The sequence below is a fragment of the Mesocricetus auratus genome, unplaced genomic scaffold (genome assembly GCF_017639785.1).
Source record: "Mesocricetus auratus isolate SY011 unplaced genomic scaffold, BCM_Maur_2.0 Super-Scaffold_100004, whole genome shotgun sequence".
Lineage (NCBI taxonomy): Eukaryota > Metazoa > Chordata > Mammalia > Rodentia > Cricetidae > Mesocricetus > Mesocricetus auratus.
The window spans coordinates 3,931,550-3,948,443 of NW_024429189.1; the positions used below are offsets into that span (position 1 = coordinate 3,931,550).

Below are 16,894 nucleotides of genomic sequence, written 5' to 3' on the forward strand. Positions count from 1 at the left end.
CTGGTACCCTGGGTGACCTGAAACTCAAAATGTCTAGGATCACAAGTGCAAAGTGGAATTCCCTCACTTTCTCTTGTAGTGTCCAGGGCATACTGTGGGGCCAGGTGGGTGGCCTAGGCAGTGAACGCCAATGATATCCCCATGGGGCACACCAAGACAGCCAGGTCACATTGTTTTCAGAGATTTTAATTTTATTTTCTGAAAAGTTCATGATTTAAAGATGTGGGTCACACCCTACTTGACTTCTCCTTACGGGGAAACTGTACCAGCTTAACTCTTGGACCCTCTGACTGATGACTCAGCTCCCACCCAGCAACCCCACCCACTCATGCCCTCAGCATTTGGCTGTCCCAGAGCAGCCCCCGCACCCCTTTCATCAGCTGTCAGCTGAGACAGAACAGACAGACCCTACCTGGCCATAATCCCCCACTATCAGACCTTCCTTCCACTAAAATGGAAAAAAAGATGTGACTCAGACTCCTAAACGAACAGGCTGCCCACAGGGGGATGCCGCTGAGAGAAAATCCCCAGCACTCTCCAAAGGCGGACCAGACCAAGCAGAAGACTGGGAACCCAGGGCCGGGGGCTTTAGGAAGCAGTGCCCGGGACAGGGACCTGAGCCCCAGCCCTGACAACACACACACACAGCCAGAGGTGGGCATGGAGGACACAAGACCCCTCACGCTGCCACCATCCCCCACCCCACCCTCTACTACAGGAACGGAGACCCCCAAAGAAAAGGGCGAAAGTGCCTTCAGTGGAGACTGAGATGTCACCTGACCAGCCTTCTCATGCTGACACTGAAGCTGAGTGTCACCCCTCAGACTGGACAGAGCTACTCCCAGAGCACAGAAGTTGTCTTAAGGGCTCAAGCTCTGTCCCTCACTGGTTGCAGGGCTTCTGCGGGCCTGGGTCTTTTCATATTTCCCTATCATCATCCCTCAGGTGCAAGTATAAATTAGCTTTTCTTTGGATTGTATTATGCTACCATGTTTGGTTTTGTCAAAAATTGCCATCTAGCTAATTTGAGCAAGAAAACAAAATCATTTTCATTCATGAGAACAAAAATCATTAAGTGAATTCTGGCTTGGGATCAGGGCAAAATCTCCAGCAGTATCTCAAATGCCCCCGAACACACCTCTGCCTGTTTGTGCTATGCATTTGTATGAAACGCTGTTCTTAGCACTGACAATCATAAAATCAAGATATTGAGTGGCTCTGAAAAACACTGAAACCACTCTGCATCTGGCGATGGCAATACTCAGGCCAGATTTAATCTTTATATAAAGATAAGTAAGCATGTCCATCTCAGCGCGCAAACTTACCTTCATCTTTGACAGTAAAATATGTATAGCAAAGGAATGTTTTAAAAATAACCTCCCTCACACTTACCAGTACACATTTAATTTATGTGCCTATTTTATACATCTGTATACCCCTGGTCACATGAAAAGAAGTGTTCTCAGGCAGAACACACAAGAATTCTGGCTTAGAAGGTGCCGTTAGGATATACTAAGTAGGAAAAACTTGGGTACATGGGTAGGGAGAAGGGTGGGGAGGGAAAGGAAGGGGGAGAAAGTAGGAGGAGAAGTAGGAAAGGAAGAGGAGGAAAAGAAGAAAAGGAGGAGAGTGTGAAAAGGGGGAAGAGGAGGCAGTAATCTGTGAGCCTTACCCTCTACCTTCAGTGACCATTGGAAAAACTCGCCTCTTCACATGCAGACGGTTCCTTCTACCTTAACCCACTGCAAGCTGCCAGGCCCAGGGGAAGCTTGGAGGAGAAACAAGACACCAGGGCCTGCTTGGAGCCCAGTGCCCCTCACCCTCCAGTCCAGAGGCTGACCCTCCTCAACTGTCTTGACCTGACAGCAGAGTACCTTAAGGACAACAATGGGCAAATCAGCTGCCCGCTCCCCATTCTCCAGCCTTTCTAGGGTACAAAGTCAAGCCGGGAGAAGAGCCTTGGCTTTCCCCTAAGACACCCATGTGGCCTTTCGGCCACACTGCCCATGCCCTTGTACAGCAGTCCCTCCCAGAGCTTGCAAATCCTCCTCGAGGGCCAAGCAGCTGTTTGCAATTGGCCCAGCCCTGGCCCCAAGCAGAGGAGGAGGAGCATGTCCACAGGCTGGACCCGGAGAGTCATGGGGCATATGAGGACAGGCAGCTCCCAGGCTAGGAGACCCGGGGCTGCCCCTCCCCATGGACAGAGCCAGCAACAGTGAAGAAATGGGGCGGGTCTGAAAAGGCAGAGAAGACAGGAGTTCTCTCCACGCAGCCCATTTTCAGTCTCTGCTGAAGAACCATCTAGCCAGCCTCAAGCCAGAGTCTGATTACATTAACGCCATGGCTTGGAGGTAGTTTACAGGATCTGCCAGGGGTGGGGTGGGCTCTCCTACCTGCACACTATCCTGAGCAGAGATGTTTGGGAACACTGATAGTGCCTGCTTAGACAAGACAGGTCCATACACTGACCTCCCAGCCTTCAAAGGCAGAGGTGGAATAGCACCCCCAGCTGGTTGGATTCAGGACAGCCAGGTCTCTTTTCTCAGCCCCAGGATTATGGAAGATGAACTCTCTCTGCCAGGCATCACCAAGGGTTTGGTCCCCTCTCCTCACCACCTGTGACTTCAGAAATGCCAACTCACCTGAGTATAATTATCTGCAAGTGGTTGAAACCAGGGGTCAGACTCTGATTCTGTAAGTCCTCCTACAGGACATCTATGTTCCTTCCAAAGTGGCCAGCTGGCCCTCCCACTCCTGGGCAGAAAAACACCTTCTGAACTAACTCCCAGGTGTTAGAAGCTGGGAAAGGCGGGATGGCCCCAAAGTGTGCCAGAGAGCCACCCTCATCAGCAGCGGGACCCCTGGTTCTAAGGAGATACGAGGTGGTGTGGTATTGTACACAGACATACCAGCTTCACACTTCACAGAAATTAGGGGTGCTCCTCGATCCCAGTCAGTAACAAAGACAAGCTACGTAAGTAACAGTTACATGACAGGCCATCCAATACCTGCATGGACTGGAGGCATCTCATATGGCAGACTGATGCCCACAGGAATCCTAGTACCTCCTACAGTCAGCTCTGCTTCCAAGCAATCGAGATCAGAGAGATCAAGTAGCATGCTCAAGAGCTCACAGCCAGGAGCGCACACACGCTCCCCTGATCCACAGGACCCTCCGTTGTCCTCTTCTCCGAGTATCTGCAGAACTTTCTCTTCCAATGTCTGAAATGCAACTGAGCTGGCAGTGGGGTAAGGCCCTCCCCAGGGACTGCCTACTGTGCCCAGTGCTGTCCCAAAGGGCTCTCCACTGGTCATTAGCACCAGGGACTCCTACTGTGCCCAGCACTGTCCCAAAGTACTCTCCACTGGTCATTAGCACCAAAATTTAGTGGGAGTTCCAGGCAGCTTCTTAAAACTGGCCCTGTCAATCCACATCCACAAGGCAGGGTCCTGGGGCCACTGAAACTGAGAGTTATCTGGGTACCTGGGTTCCACCTGCTGGTTTCACTATGAGTCATCTGCCAAGCCCCTCGAGGTTCTTTTTGAAAGAAATGGATCAGGCCACTGCCCTACTTTACCTTCCTCAACCCAGAGAGCATGGGCTTGTCTGGACGGCGGCGTCACAGGCCCTCTTGCTAGCATGAGGTTCCCTGGGGACCAGCTCTCCGTGCCAGGGCATTACTACAGGGCAGGAGAGCCCCTGCTGCAGCTGTAGCGACAGTACAAGAACATCTGGGATGCAACTTAACATCTGGGATGCAACTTTCCTGATTCAGGCACAGGACACAGAGCACATATCTTGTGTCACATACCAGGCAGTCACTGCAGGTCCTTGGCCTCAAGCTTGGCTGAGTTGAGCCTATCCTGTGTCTGTCACCCAGCTCACTAGCCAGCAGCAGCCTGAGGCCTCAGAGCCACACAGCCAGGACCCACATGGAGGCCCCTCAGGCTCTCCTGCCTCAGAGTCATCTACTCAGAGGATAGCTGAGCTGGTAGGAGCCGGAGCCTACACCATCAGCCTGGCCGTGAGGCTGGAAGTAGGGGAGCCCCAGGCCTCCCTGCAGCTCCTTAATAAGCTCCAGGCAGTACAGCTCCATGTGTGAGCCCCGCAGCTCCATGTGTGCCTCACGCAGGTGCACCCCGACACCACAGTGTCCTACAATGAGGGCAGCTACAGCAGACACTGCAGTCCCTATGCCGCTTCCCTCAGAGATGAGGCAGCATCTTATGTCCGCACTGCAGATGGGGAAACCAAGGCATGGCAGATGTCTCTGCTGTGCTATGTCCCAGCACACAGGCAAGGGCAAGATGCAGGGTGCTTCCTTCCCAACCCCCGATTGTGAGTTGGACGTCCGAGGGCGTGGGAAACAGCTGTCCTCTGCCCCTCTGGCCTGGGGCCTCCAGGGCACTGACCCTCTCTATGCTATAACTCTGTGACTCTCTCCATCCTTCCCACGCAGATGTGTCACCAAGAAGAAAGTGTAGCCTCGAGGCCACATCAGTGTAGCTTCGCCAGAGCAGAGCTTTGCCAGGAGAGTGGCAAAGAACCTCCGACGACAATAGGCAGAGCTCAGAGAGGTGGGGGCATTCTACCTAGGAGGCTGGCTTTTGCGGACACATGCCCAAAGCGTCAGTATTAAGGCAGGTGGTGTCAACAATCCGCTTAAGAAATCTGGGGTGTGGGTGGAGAAGTAGTGGGGTGAGGAAAGGCTGGAGTGGGCAGACCTGAAGGATCTGTAGAATATGGTACCTTGCTGTACTGGGTCTGAAGTTCCCCCTCCAGACTCTCAGCCACGCCATGGTCCAGAACCTCACACACCCATACATTCTAGCCCAGCCCTGATCCCTAAGATCTGCTGAGAGTAGACAGGAGTTTGCTGAACATCAGAGTCTTGCCTCTGCAGAAGCCTGGCTGTACCCCTCAGTCAGGGAGGGGGCAGTATCCTGATCCTTCAGCAGGAGAGGGTATCTGAAGGAGGCCGGGGGGGGGGGGGGTGAGGGGTGGCATCTCCAGACGTCACACAGTTTCTCCTTACACTATTTCCCCAGCCAGGCTCTCCCTGATGAAACTCAAGCCCTATCAGGCGGTCCTTCCCATGTTGCTGAGCATTCCAGAGCTAGACTAAATTCAAGGGGCTCTTCCTTTGCCCACCATGGCAATTACAAGATGTCCCATAATGGGGCAGAGACCAGCTTTCCCCACACCCACACTGTCTGCCACTGCCCTCTATGAACTCTGACAAGGGAGGAAAGTTAGCTTGGCTTGGCATGCCAGCTAGGTGTATACATGGACCACTGCCCTTCCAAAAGAGGAAGTCTCGAGGGTACCTAGTCCTGCATCAGAAAGGGAAGAGAACCACCCACTGAGTACCTGGGTAGGGACAGTTCTGTCTTCCTGAATGACCCACCTCTGGCTGAAGGAAACAGGACAGCCAGTCTGTCACCTCACTGGCTTTGAGCATGAATTGAAAGCCACACATCAGAATACACAACAGTGGTGAGAACCACAGGGGCAAAGAGCAACTTGCATGGCTTCTTGTGACCTGGCCTGGAAGAGCCTCCACGTACACATCTGGAAGGATCAGTCCCATCCAAAGATGTCTGAGGAGCACAAGCAGATCATGCCTGGGGAGCACTAGGAGCTCAAGCACTGCACAGGTCATGCCTGGGGAGCACTAGGAGCTCAAGCACTGCACAGGTCATGCCTGGGGAGCACTAAGGAGCTCAAGCACTGCACAGGTCATGCCTGGGGAGCACTAGGAGCTCAAGCACTGCACAGGTCATGCCTGGGGAGCACTAAGGAGCTCAAGCACTGTGCAGGTCATGCCTGGGGAGCACTAAGAGCTCAAGCACTGCACAGGTCATGCCTGGGGAGCACTAAGAGCTCAAGCACTGCGCAGGTCATGCCTGGGGAACACTAAGGAGCTCAAGCACTGTGCAGGTCATGCCTGGGGAGCACTAAGGAGCTCAAGCACTGTGCAGGTCATGCCTGGGGAGCACTAAGGAGCACAAACTGCACAGGTCATGCCTGGGGAGCACTAAGAGCTCAAGCACTGCACAGGTCATGCCTGGGGAGCACTAAGAGCTCAAGCACTGTGCAGGTCATGCCTGGGGAGCACTAAGGAGCTCAAGCACTGTGCAGGTCATGCCTGGGGAGCACTAAGAGCTCAAGCACTGTGCAGGTCATGCCTGGGGAGCACTAAGGAGCACAAACACTGTGCAGGACAGCAGGATTAAAAGTGAAGATGAGCAGGAGATAGAAAAGAACAGCAAGGGAAAGTGCCCTCTGCATTCATCAAGGGCACCTACCTTCAACTGTGCAAGGGGTGGGCCCCAGGGTGCTTAGCACAGTGCTTCTGAGGTAGGCCTAGAAACAAGCTGGTCTCTGATTGGCCACAGCTCCACAGGGACCGCCAAATGCTTTCTTCTGGTCCTCCAAAGCCTCTTTGGGGTTGGCAGGAGCTATCTCATCTTGACAGGTACCTCCAATGACTGGCACAAATCCCAACAGCCAATGAGTATTTTTCTGCTTCCCATTTTAACTGCGCTTCACTTGACAAAATCACCTATACAGGTGTCTGTCCCTCTACACATCCTACTCTAGAAGTTCCTGTCAGCCAGGAATGGCTTACCAGTTGCTCACCAATGGCCTGGCACCCACAAAGGCTATAAGATCCGAATTCCACCAAGGTCGATTTCCTCACTGTAGCCCTAGGCTTCCCTTCTGCCCAATACAGGAGAATGGCCCACCTGTTCTGGCTCTCACCACATCACAATGTCCACTTAGGCTAAAATGCTCACCATTGGGAAGTCAGTTTTTCCAAGCTGTCCCCAAGACCCCACCCCTGCCCACACACACATTTTGATGTCACTTTGTGCCATTTATTTCTCTTTTTTAAAGGATGACAAGGCACTGGTAAGGAAGAAAAGGATGGAAAATTAGGTTTGCCCACAAGAACCCAGCTCTAGGGCCAAGATTGCTCTACAGATTTATGGATGCCTGCTGCCAACCCTGGCAGCCTAAACTCAATTCCTGGAACGTTGATTATCGAAGAGAACCAACCCCTGCGAGTTGTCCTCCATCCAGATACACACACAACACACACACACACACACACACACACACACACACACACACACACACACGCACGCACGCAAGCATGCACAAATGCAACACCAATTTAAAAAGTTAAGAAAGAATGTGGAAAGTGGGTCAGTCTGTGGTTCGTGTCTTAGGTCTGAGTCACCAAATAATAGTAACATTTACCACTGATGTGGGGGCATTATTGAAGTTGGGAATATTCCAGAAAAACGACTGTGTTGGTAAGGAGCTGAGGAGGCTGACGGCTGAGACTTCATGACATGGGTGACAGAAAGTGAGCCTGTGGCCCACAGTAGGCACCTAAGGCTGTGGAGTCTTTCATCCCATCACATCCTCCCCAGGGCCAGAAGAGGTGGCCAGGTCCATTCGTACTTCCTGACCCCAGATCCTCCTCACAGAGCAGTGGCTACAGTGGGAGGGGCAGGGAGGCACCTACCCCACATTGCACAGGAACAGACCTCCAACAGCTGAGCTAGGGGCCTCGGGAGAGGTGAGACAGTCACATGCTTATCCCATCCTGAAGACCCAGTGTGGCTCTCTATGGAGAATAGGGGCGGGTGCAGCACATGATAGCAGCTTCTAGCCACATCAAGAACCTCAAGGATCGTAACAGAAACCAGGGAGCTTGCCTGTGTTTCACATGGTCGTGTATTGCCCTCCTCATTCATCTGCTCACAAGTGGGGAAACTGAGGCCCAGGCCAGCTGGGAAGAATCGGAGCCAGGAAGGGCATGCAGGCAGCCTCACCCAAGCCACTTGTTATTCCATGTCCCGCAGTAACTGCAAAATGACCTATATGAAGGGCCTGGGCAGGCTCCACCCATTGTATCCCAGCACATCCAAGAGCTGGGCCAGACTTGCTACACGCATCTGGCAAAATGCTGACAGCAGATGAGCTAATTACATAGGAGAATACAACTAGATGGGGAGCCCAGGTGTCAGATGACATAGCTCTCCTCATCAAACTGGGGGGACCTGTGGATGAGTCCACTCTGTGGCAGGACCCAGGGCCCGTGACCACCAGGAGCTCCAGGGCTCCAGGGCCATGAGCATCTCTTCACCTCCCATTGTGCACAGAGTAAAGAAATTGTTCAAGGCAGCTGTGGAAACACACACCCGTATGCACGTGCCTTCATACTCCCACACATATGTGCGGTACACACAATTGTTTCATACGTGCAGGCATAAAGCACACACAGGGACATAGGAACCACATGGGCAAGAACACTACACACACACATGCAGCCTGATGTGCACATAAGAACCATGAAAACAACCCTGGGATTGACCTGTCCAGGGCCTTCATACACATTCCTCAGGTGGCAGATGAGGGCCAGGGCAGGCAGACGGGAGCTGTATGGTACCTCCTTGCACACATGCACCCCTCCCCAAGCTTTTAGAATCTTGATGCTCGGAGAGGATTTGGGGAACCCTTTCCTGTTTTCAAATGACTACAGAGCACAGCGTGTGAGATGGTCCTGTGTCCCCAAGCCTAAGTCACTTCCTAAGAAGCATTTGCAGTCTCAGGCCCCCTCGCAGTGACATATGCTAGTCATTCCATTTTTCAGGAATAAAAACTGAAGCACAGACACTCATCCTGGCCTAGCTAACCCCTCAACCTCAGAGGCAAAGACAGTACACGCTGACTTCTCGGTTGTGCGCATCCCTGGAGCCGGAGCAACCTCTCCACCAAGGAATGTCCCCCACAAATCATCACCAGAGTTCCCACAGGCGAAGCCAAAGCCTATCTGGTCTGTATCATGTCTAACACGGTGCCAGATCCTGCCTCCCATCCTGAACAGGATGGGGATGCCAGAGAAAGTTACCAGCATTCTGGAGACCCCTACTTTTCCTCTTTCGGTGGCATTTTTGTTCTCCCAGTGTAGGGTCACTGAGGCAGGCAGGAACTGGTGGCCTGCCAACCCACTAATGAGGGGCTTTCCAGCCAAGGGAGACAGCCCAGGGTGATCCCCCTGGGATAAGTTTGGAATATCCAACTAGGAAGGAGAGACAAGAACAGGATGAAAGCCAGAGGGAGAGGACACAGTGGGGAAGGGAAATGAAGAGTAAAGGGGTCAGGGTCAGACCACCAGGGACCCCCATGGAGATATCCTCCAAGATGATCCCACAGGGCCCAGCATGTCCGGGGTAGCCTAAGACCGAGAAGGAAGATGTCTGGTGTCCAGAGGGAATCAGAAACCCCCTCACCACCGCCCCCAGAACCTCCAGGCCAAGTGCTAGCCAAAAGCCTGTGGTACTTGAAGGTTCTGCTGACACTGAAGTAGCTGGGTGGTCCAAAGGGGCATGAGGAGACTGAAACCTACTGAGCCCCTTTAGAAGGCTGCAGACCTCCAAAAGAAAGGAAGGAAGATGGAGGGAAGGAGGGAGAGGGAGGGAAGGGCGTAGGGGAGGAGAGGAGGAGAAACGCAGGTAGAAATGCAGCAGAAGGAAAGAGAGTAAAATTTGCACTGGCCCAATTGAACACCCCATCTGTCCCTTGGGGTCCTGCTCGGACTGGTCCCCCAAGTTGGGACTATAGCCCAGGGCACTGGCTCTCCCAGAGGAAAGCTAAGAAATGGGAGTGAAATCAAAGAACAGAATGCCTGGGCTGGGGTCAAGCAGGGGCGGCCATTCACTCTGGGCTCTGGACAGGTGGTCAGAGGCTCTGCTCGTCTGCTGCTGAGCTTCTGTCCAGGCGGGTACCAGCAAACTAGCCACCAGTGCCAACTGTGTCCAGAGGCATTGCTGGGCGGGTCAGACAAGCCTACACTACAGCAATATCCTGGGGCGGGGGAGACAGTGCTTCCCTGGTACACTAGCCATCCCTGATGTGCCATGGGGGGACCAGGTTAGAGCCTTATAATCCCTTTTCTACTCAACAACCGTAAGCCCGAAAGAGGGTACAGGCTGATGCAGGCAGGAGATAAAAAAAATGGAGAAAGAGGCCTCCAGCCAAGGGAAGGGGCAGGCAGCGGGCATCAGCTGGCCTCAACTAAGGGTGTGGCTATGAGGAGCATCCAGAAATATCTGCAGGGTGGGGTGGAGAGGCAGTCTCTGGCCGGCACCGCAGGACCAGCCCCCAAGGCAACATCATCAGAGAAGAGGCTGTGAGCTAGCCCCAGGAGGGGACTGTACTGCCACAGCTGAGTAATAACAACTGGAGAGGGTCCATAACTCTAACCCTGCAGCCAGAGTAATACACCCTGACAGATACAGGGCTTTCCACGGGGAGCTGAGTTCCTCCACCAACTGGATTTGTGGGGAAAGTGAAGGAGGATGGAGGGAGGAGAGAGGAGGGAGGGCCCAAGGATGTCCCTGTAGCCAACTCATTGAGTCACAGGAAATTTAACCATTCAATATCTGTCGAGTTTCGCAAAACTTGGCTGCCTTGCCCTGCAAATTATTGCAAAAAGCAGTCATGTGACTGGGGCCCACCAATAGCACATTGAGGAGATGACCTCAATTTTCAAATATTGGGGTCACGTTTCATTTCCCATTACCCCCCCCCCCCCCCCGTTAAGACTTTTAGCAGCTCCCAGCAAATCTGACTTCTCACTCCTTCACACACTTGGCCAAGAAGGAGGCAGAATGGTGCTCGTAGGAAACTCGGAAAACATCTGGCAGATCCTGAGAGGGAAAGAAGAGCAGAGCAGGGTCTGCCTGCACTTTCTCCTGACTCGCCAGCATTAAAAATGGGCTGCTGCCCCTCCAGCCATGCACTGAGGATGATTTCAAAGTGGGTCCCGCCATGGGAGCAGGAGAAAGCTTCCTGGAGCCTTTCTTTGCATGCTTTGAAAAAAAATCTCTTTTGTCCAAAGCAAAATGTCTAACACCACAGCCAGGACCAAGGCAGCCCCTTCCAAGTGACCGCACCCTCAAAGGCAAAGGAAAGTAGGGGAGGGGGGGTGACTTAGCACAACATGGAGTGAAGCAGAGAAGGGGGCAGCCACAGGGCGGGGCAGAGCTGGGGCAAGCGGTTGGTGCCAGGAATGCCCTACCACCCAACATGGTAACCCCAGCTTCCACGGAAGAGGGTTCCACTAAGGATTCCCTCCTGAGGTTCCAGGGAAACCCCACTAGAGGAGTTGGGCAGGGCTAAGTACCAGGGGAGCATTGCGGGAGTGGGGGGAATGTGGGAGGCTGACCCCATCCTGTCTCTCCTCCACTTTTCTGGGCCTCCATCGTCCTCTACTTAAAACTGAACTCTGCAAAGCCCGGGTCAGGCTGGTCCAGGTCTCAGTAAAGTGGGACTCAGCCATGCTCTCCCTCTGTCCCCTAAGGCCCTGGAGCCCCTTCCATGCCTGCTCTTGCTTATATCATGTACCCACTGGACACTAATGGTGACAGGAAGCAGCAGGAGAATATTGTAATTGGCCGTGGGGCGTGGAAAATGATTCTCCCGCTAGTCCTGGAAGCACCAGCTAAGAAAAGCCGTGTCCTAGACAAGGGCTGGCCAGTCCGCAGCAGCCACCCTCTCTGTTCTGCTGCCTGAACTCCTAACCACCTTCACTTGCCCTATCAGAACAAGCCCAGATGCCTTTCCCGCCCTGGGCTACGGCATTTAGGGGTCTGGGGATATTTCTCCCACGGCAAGCTAACAGAAGTGATGCTGAGAATAACACTGCTACCCAGACGTGAGCCTGGAAGTGCTGGAATCCAGACAAGGACAAGCAGTGCCTCTCTGGTTCCTCCCAAGGGATCAGGGCTCCTTCGAAAGGGCCCATCCTGGCAGGAGGAGTCTCACATCTGCAGATCATCTGAGCAGCTCCCAGTCCAGACTCCAAGGCCCTCTCCTGGCCTGGCTCCCTGTACATCCCATCTTTGGGCAAAGAGCCCAAGAAAACTACCTCTAAAGGGTTAGGAGGTTTGCGGTCAGATTAGGAGCAGGGTTGGCCTATTACAGGACTCCACAGTGCCCCCCTGAACGCTTGGCGGGGACTGCAGGGAACCTCGTCCCCTGAGAAAGCAGAAAGTCAGCCCAGACAAGCGGGAGGGTGTGTACCAAGGGAAGCTCAACGCTGTGGATTCAAACTTCTGGGATCCCCTTCACCCCAAGAAGTCCCTGAGGAATTGAATGGCTTTGACTCTAGGGGGCGGCCCTTCCCAGCTTTCAAAAGTTTCTGCTGAAGGGCTGCGTGGGATGCAGCGGGTCGCCTGTGATGTGGGACAGGGAATGTGAGGTTTGGGGACAAAAGTGTGACCACCTCCGCTCGGCTCTAACACGAGGCGGACTCTTCCTTGACTCGCGCGACAGCCCCACCCGTCTGGCCCGTTTGAGGAGGGGGCGGTACGCCCGAGAGGATGGAGTTGGCCCGGCTCCCTCTCCCGGGCCCCCAACGAATGGTATTCGTTGTCTTGCCGGTGCATTCCACAGGCCAAGGAGGAAAGTTCTGCAGGCTCGGAGGAGGCCGGCGGCGAAAGCGTCTGGGATGACAGCGGCGCGGCTGTTCGGCGCGCGTTCTGCAGTCCCTGAGGCCCGGTCCCCAGAGTGCGAAGGACCCTTACCTGCGCGGCTCGGAGGCGGCGCCCACAGCAGCAGCAGGAGCAGGAGCAGCGGCGGGGACAGCAGCGGGGCGCCCGGGCGGGCAACTTTCCAGCGGGTGTGTACGTCCATGCCAGCAGGGGTGCGCGGGCCGGGGAGCGGGGCTCACGCGATGCACAGGGACCAGGGACACGGCCCGGGTGGCGGACGCAGAGGGGAGCGAGACAACTTCAGGGAGTCATAGGAATCTCGGCGCCCGCCCGATCTCCCCCGCGGCGGTGGCTGTCCTGGAAGGGGCGACGGGCGCGCTCGCCCACGGCGCGGGGATCAACTATGGCCCGGGATGGCCTGGACCCCCTCACTGGCTGCTAGCACGCGCCCTGTCCTCCTCCTCCTAGTCCCTTGGCCTCCTCGCCGCTGCCGCCCCGCGACCCGCTCCCCGTGGGCGCTCAGCTGAAGTGAGGTCCTGCGCCAGCCGCGGGGACGAGGAGTGCGGACCTCGCCTTCGGCGCCGAGTACTTTTCCCCCCTTTCCCTCCCTCCCTCGCTGCTGGCAGACACCGCGGAGGCTGTCGATCCCCAACGCCCGCAGCAAATCAGAGCCCGGCACCCGGCTCAGCAAAGCCGGCCCCCGCCTCCCACTGGGCGCCGCGGGCGAGGGGGTGGGGACAGCGGGCGAGTCGCGGCGAGGAAGGGGCTGGCCCGGGGCGGGAGCGGACGTGGGACGGGGGCGGCGCCCCCGTTCTTTCTCCCCGCTCTGGGCGGCGGCCTCCGGAGCCCGATGGCCCACCCTGGTCCTGATTCTTCCCGCCCCAGGTGCCCCGACCTGGACAGACTCCAAGAACCAGCGTTGAGCCCCTCTCCCACTCCTCGAAGTTTGAGCGCTTGAGTTCAAAAGAGAGGGAGACAGAGAGATTGCTCTTCCACGCCGGACTTTCTCTTTAAGGAGGAGTTCCGAGAGCTCCTCTTCTGGGCGGGGACTCAACTTGCGACTCAGCCAGAAGGGGCTCCCTAGACTTTGACTGACAGGTCAAGCTAACTTTAGAGACCAGCTTTCCACCTCTCCCCATGTAAATTGTCAAGGATGCCCAGAGGGGCCTCCGGTGGACTTGGGGTGACCAAATTATTAGTAAGATGAAGGTTAGCCTCAAATCCCACCCCACCCTCCCCCCGTTGTCCCTGGTGGCCCAGCCACTTGTAAGGAAAAGGAGGCCAAGGGAGAAGCCCCCTTCCAGAGCTAACAGCTCCCTATCCAGACCAGAGGGAGACAGGAGTTTCTCCCAGGTTCCTCCAGGCCCAGGAGGCCCCGCTAAGCCTGACTCACTGCCCTGCCCTTCTACAAGGGCTTCAGGGTTTGTTTAGAAAGAATCAGAGTGAATTAAGAAGGTTTGAGGACTCAAAGGCATTGCTGCCTTTGAAGACATTGCCGCCTGGGAGGATTTTAGAGTGATGGGGACCTGACTGGGAATCCTTTCCCCTGTTACAACTTGGGGCCCCGTGGGACTCCCTACATGCCCTTACTTCTCATCACTCTCCAACCAGAAGGGCAGGGACAGTCAGAGGGCAGAGGCAGTCAGAGAGCAGAGACAACCAGAGAGCAGAGACAACCAGAGGGCAGAGGTAGTCAGAGGGCAGAGACAACCAGAGGGCAGAGGCAGTCAGAGGGCAGAGGCAGTCAGAGGGCAGAGACAGTCAGAGGGCAGAGACAATCAGAGGGCAGAGGCCGTCAGGGGTTACAGGCAGTCAGAGGGCAGAGGCAGTCAGAGAGCAGAGACAACCAGAGAGCAGAGGCGGTCAGAGGGCAGAGGCAGTCAGAGGGCAGAGACAACCAGAGGGCAGAGGCAGTCAGAGGGCAGAGACAACCAGAGGGCAGAGGCAGTCAGAGGGCAGAGGCAGTCAGAGGGCAGAGACAACCAGAGGGCAGAGGCAGTCAGAGGGCAGAGGCAGTCAGAGGGCAGAGACAACCAGAGGGCAGAGGCAGTCAGAGGGCAGAGGCAGTCAGAGGGCAGAGACAACCAGAGGGCAGAGGCAGTCAGAGGGCAGAGGCAGTCAGAGGGCAGAGGCAGTCAGAGGGCAGAGACAACCAGAGGGCAGAGGCAGTCAGAGGGCAGAGACAACCAGAGGGCAGAGGCAGTCAGAGGGCAGAGACAGTCAGAGGGCAGAGGCAGTCAGAGGGCAGAGGCCGTCAAGGGTTACAGGCAGTCAGAGGGCAGAGGCAGTCAGAGGGCAGAGGCAGTCAGAGGGCAGAGGCAGTCAGAGGGCAGAGGCCGTCAAGGGTTACAGGCAGTCAGAGGGCAGAGGCAGTCAGAGGGCAGAGGCAGTCAGAGGGCAGAGGCTGTCAGAGGGCAGAGGCAGTCAGAGGGCAGAGGCCGTCAGGGGTTACAGGCAGTCAGAGGGCAGAGGCAGTCAGAGGGCAGAGGCAGTCAGAGGGCAGAGGCAGTCAGGGGTTACAGGCAGTCAGAGGGCAGAGGCAGTCAGAGGGCAGAGGCAGTCAGAGGGCAGAGACAGTCAGAGGGCAGAGGCCGTCAGAGGGCAGAGGCCGTCAGAGGGCAGAGGCCGTCAGAGGGCAGAGGCCGTCAGGGGTTACAGGCAGTCAGAGGGCAGAGGCAGTCAGAGGGCAGAGGCAGTCAGAGGGCAGAGGCCGTCAGGGGTTACAGGCAGTCAGAGGGCAGAGGCCGTCAGAGGGGTTGCTGGGATGCTCTGCTCTGGTTCTTGAATATGGATGTAGGTGGCTAGCACTGACTTAAGCCACGCCTTGCTCAAGTGTGGGATGTACCCGACAGTGGACAGCACGCCGCGCACAGGATAGAGCAGGAGGGTGGGGATCAGCTCAGAGGCTGTGCAAGAAGGCAGCACAGAGAGAGGATAGGGAAAGCCACGCACGAAAGCACAAGCGGGCGGACAGACTCAGACATGGCACGGTAAACGTCACAAGTCAACGCGTGCAGTCCAGATGAACCGTTAGGGAATAATTACAGATGTGTGTGAGTTGTGTGAATGGCAGTGAGATGCGTACATGTGTGCTTATGGGTGCACATGGGGCACATACATCTGTGTGCATACTGTGTGCGTGTTGTGCGGAATGTGTGCATATAGGTGCATGCATGTGTAGAAGCTGTGTGTGCATATATGTAAAGTGTGTGTGCATGTGCAGGTGTGTACGATGCGTGTGAGTTATGTGTATGTGTTCATATGTGTGTTACATGTACTGTGTACATGCATGTGTGTTGATTTATCTGAGACCTCTGACCTCTCTATCCCATGCACCTCACCAAGTGAAAGTTTCCCTCTGGCACTCCATGAGGCTCTGCCACACCCCTTTGAACTGAAGCGGCCCCGCCCCCACCTGCATGAGGATCAGCCTCTCCCTGTGGACAAGGTGTGCTGGCACAGGTCAGTGACATGGTTACCAGCAAGCAGTATGACCTTCCCGGTTCCCTCATGGGGAATGCCTCTTCTCCCCAGGCACACATAAGCTTCTCTTCTGGAAGCTGGTCCCTGAGGAGCCAAGTTAAGTGTGCATCCCACGGTCCTGAAATGCCCATCAGGAGCCATGGGAAGCTTGGGCTTGTGGCTCATGACACAGACATGTGCTGGACAGTTTTGTGTCAACACTTGGCACAAGCTGGAGTTATCTCAAAGGAGAGAACCTCGAGAGACTGCTTCCGTAAGACCCAGCTGAAGGGCATCTTCTTAATTAGTGATTGATGGGAGAAAGCCCAGCCCACTGTGGGTGGGGCCATCTCTGGGCTGGTGATCCTGGGTTCTATAAGAAAACTGAACAAGCCATGAGGAGCAAGCCAGGAAGCAGCATCCTCCATGGCCTCTGCATCAGCCCCAGCCTCCAGGTTCCTGCCCTGCTTGAGTCCCTGTCCTGACTCCTTTGATGATAAACAGCACTGTGGAATTGAAAGCCAAATAAATCCTCTCCTCCCCCAAGTTGCTTTGGTCATGGTGTTTTGACGAAGCAATAGAAACCCTAACATACACGTTTTATCCTCTCTGAGAAGTAAGCCACACAATGACTGTGCCAAGCTAGCAAACAAAGTTTTTAATGGGGTCCAAGCCTGGATTTGGGAGAAATGAGTTCCTGTCTCACCAGGAAACTCAGAGAAAAATCTCCCAATTGAGTGCCTTTGGTGTAGGCCCAGAGTGGTAGGAGGGTGGGCTACCATTCCATTGGTGAGTCCCATGAGGATGTGAAAACCTCAGACATCCATGAGGCTTTCACCAAGTTCAGCTAACACTGCCCCGCACACTGTCCCCAACCTGCATCAGGTTTACATAACAAGACAGCTCACTCTTCCCATCT

The 16,894-nt window shown here is 55.1% G+C and overlaps 1 protein-coding gene across 5 annotated transcripts in view; it reads right to left on the minus strand.

The window, feature by feature from the left end:
• The window catches only part of Col5a1 (collagen type V alpha 1 chain), a 151,357-nt gene extending 138,297 nt beyond the window's left edge, over positions 1 to 13,060 (minus strand). Inside the window, exon 1 of one of the 5 annotated variants that reach the window (XM_040745149.1) lies at positions 12,607 to 13,059. In XM_040745149.1, coding sequence (XP_040601083.1) covers positions 12,607 to 12,715 — 109 coding nt within the window. In that variant the 5' untranslated portion in view covers positions 12,716 to 13,059. Of the gene's footprint in view, positions 1 to 12,606 lie in introns of all 5 variants that reach the window. The other 4 variants (XM_040745148.1, XM_013124722.3, XM_005085407.4 and 1 more) reach the window with 4 other exon arrangements.
• Positions 13,061 to 16,894: the final 3,834 nt, after the last annotated feature.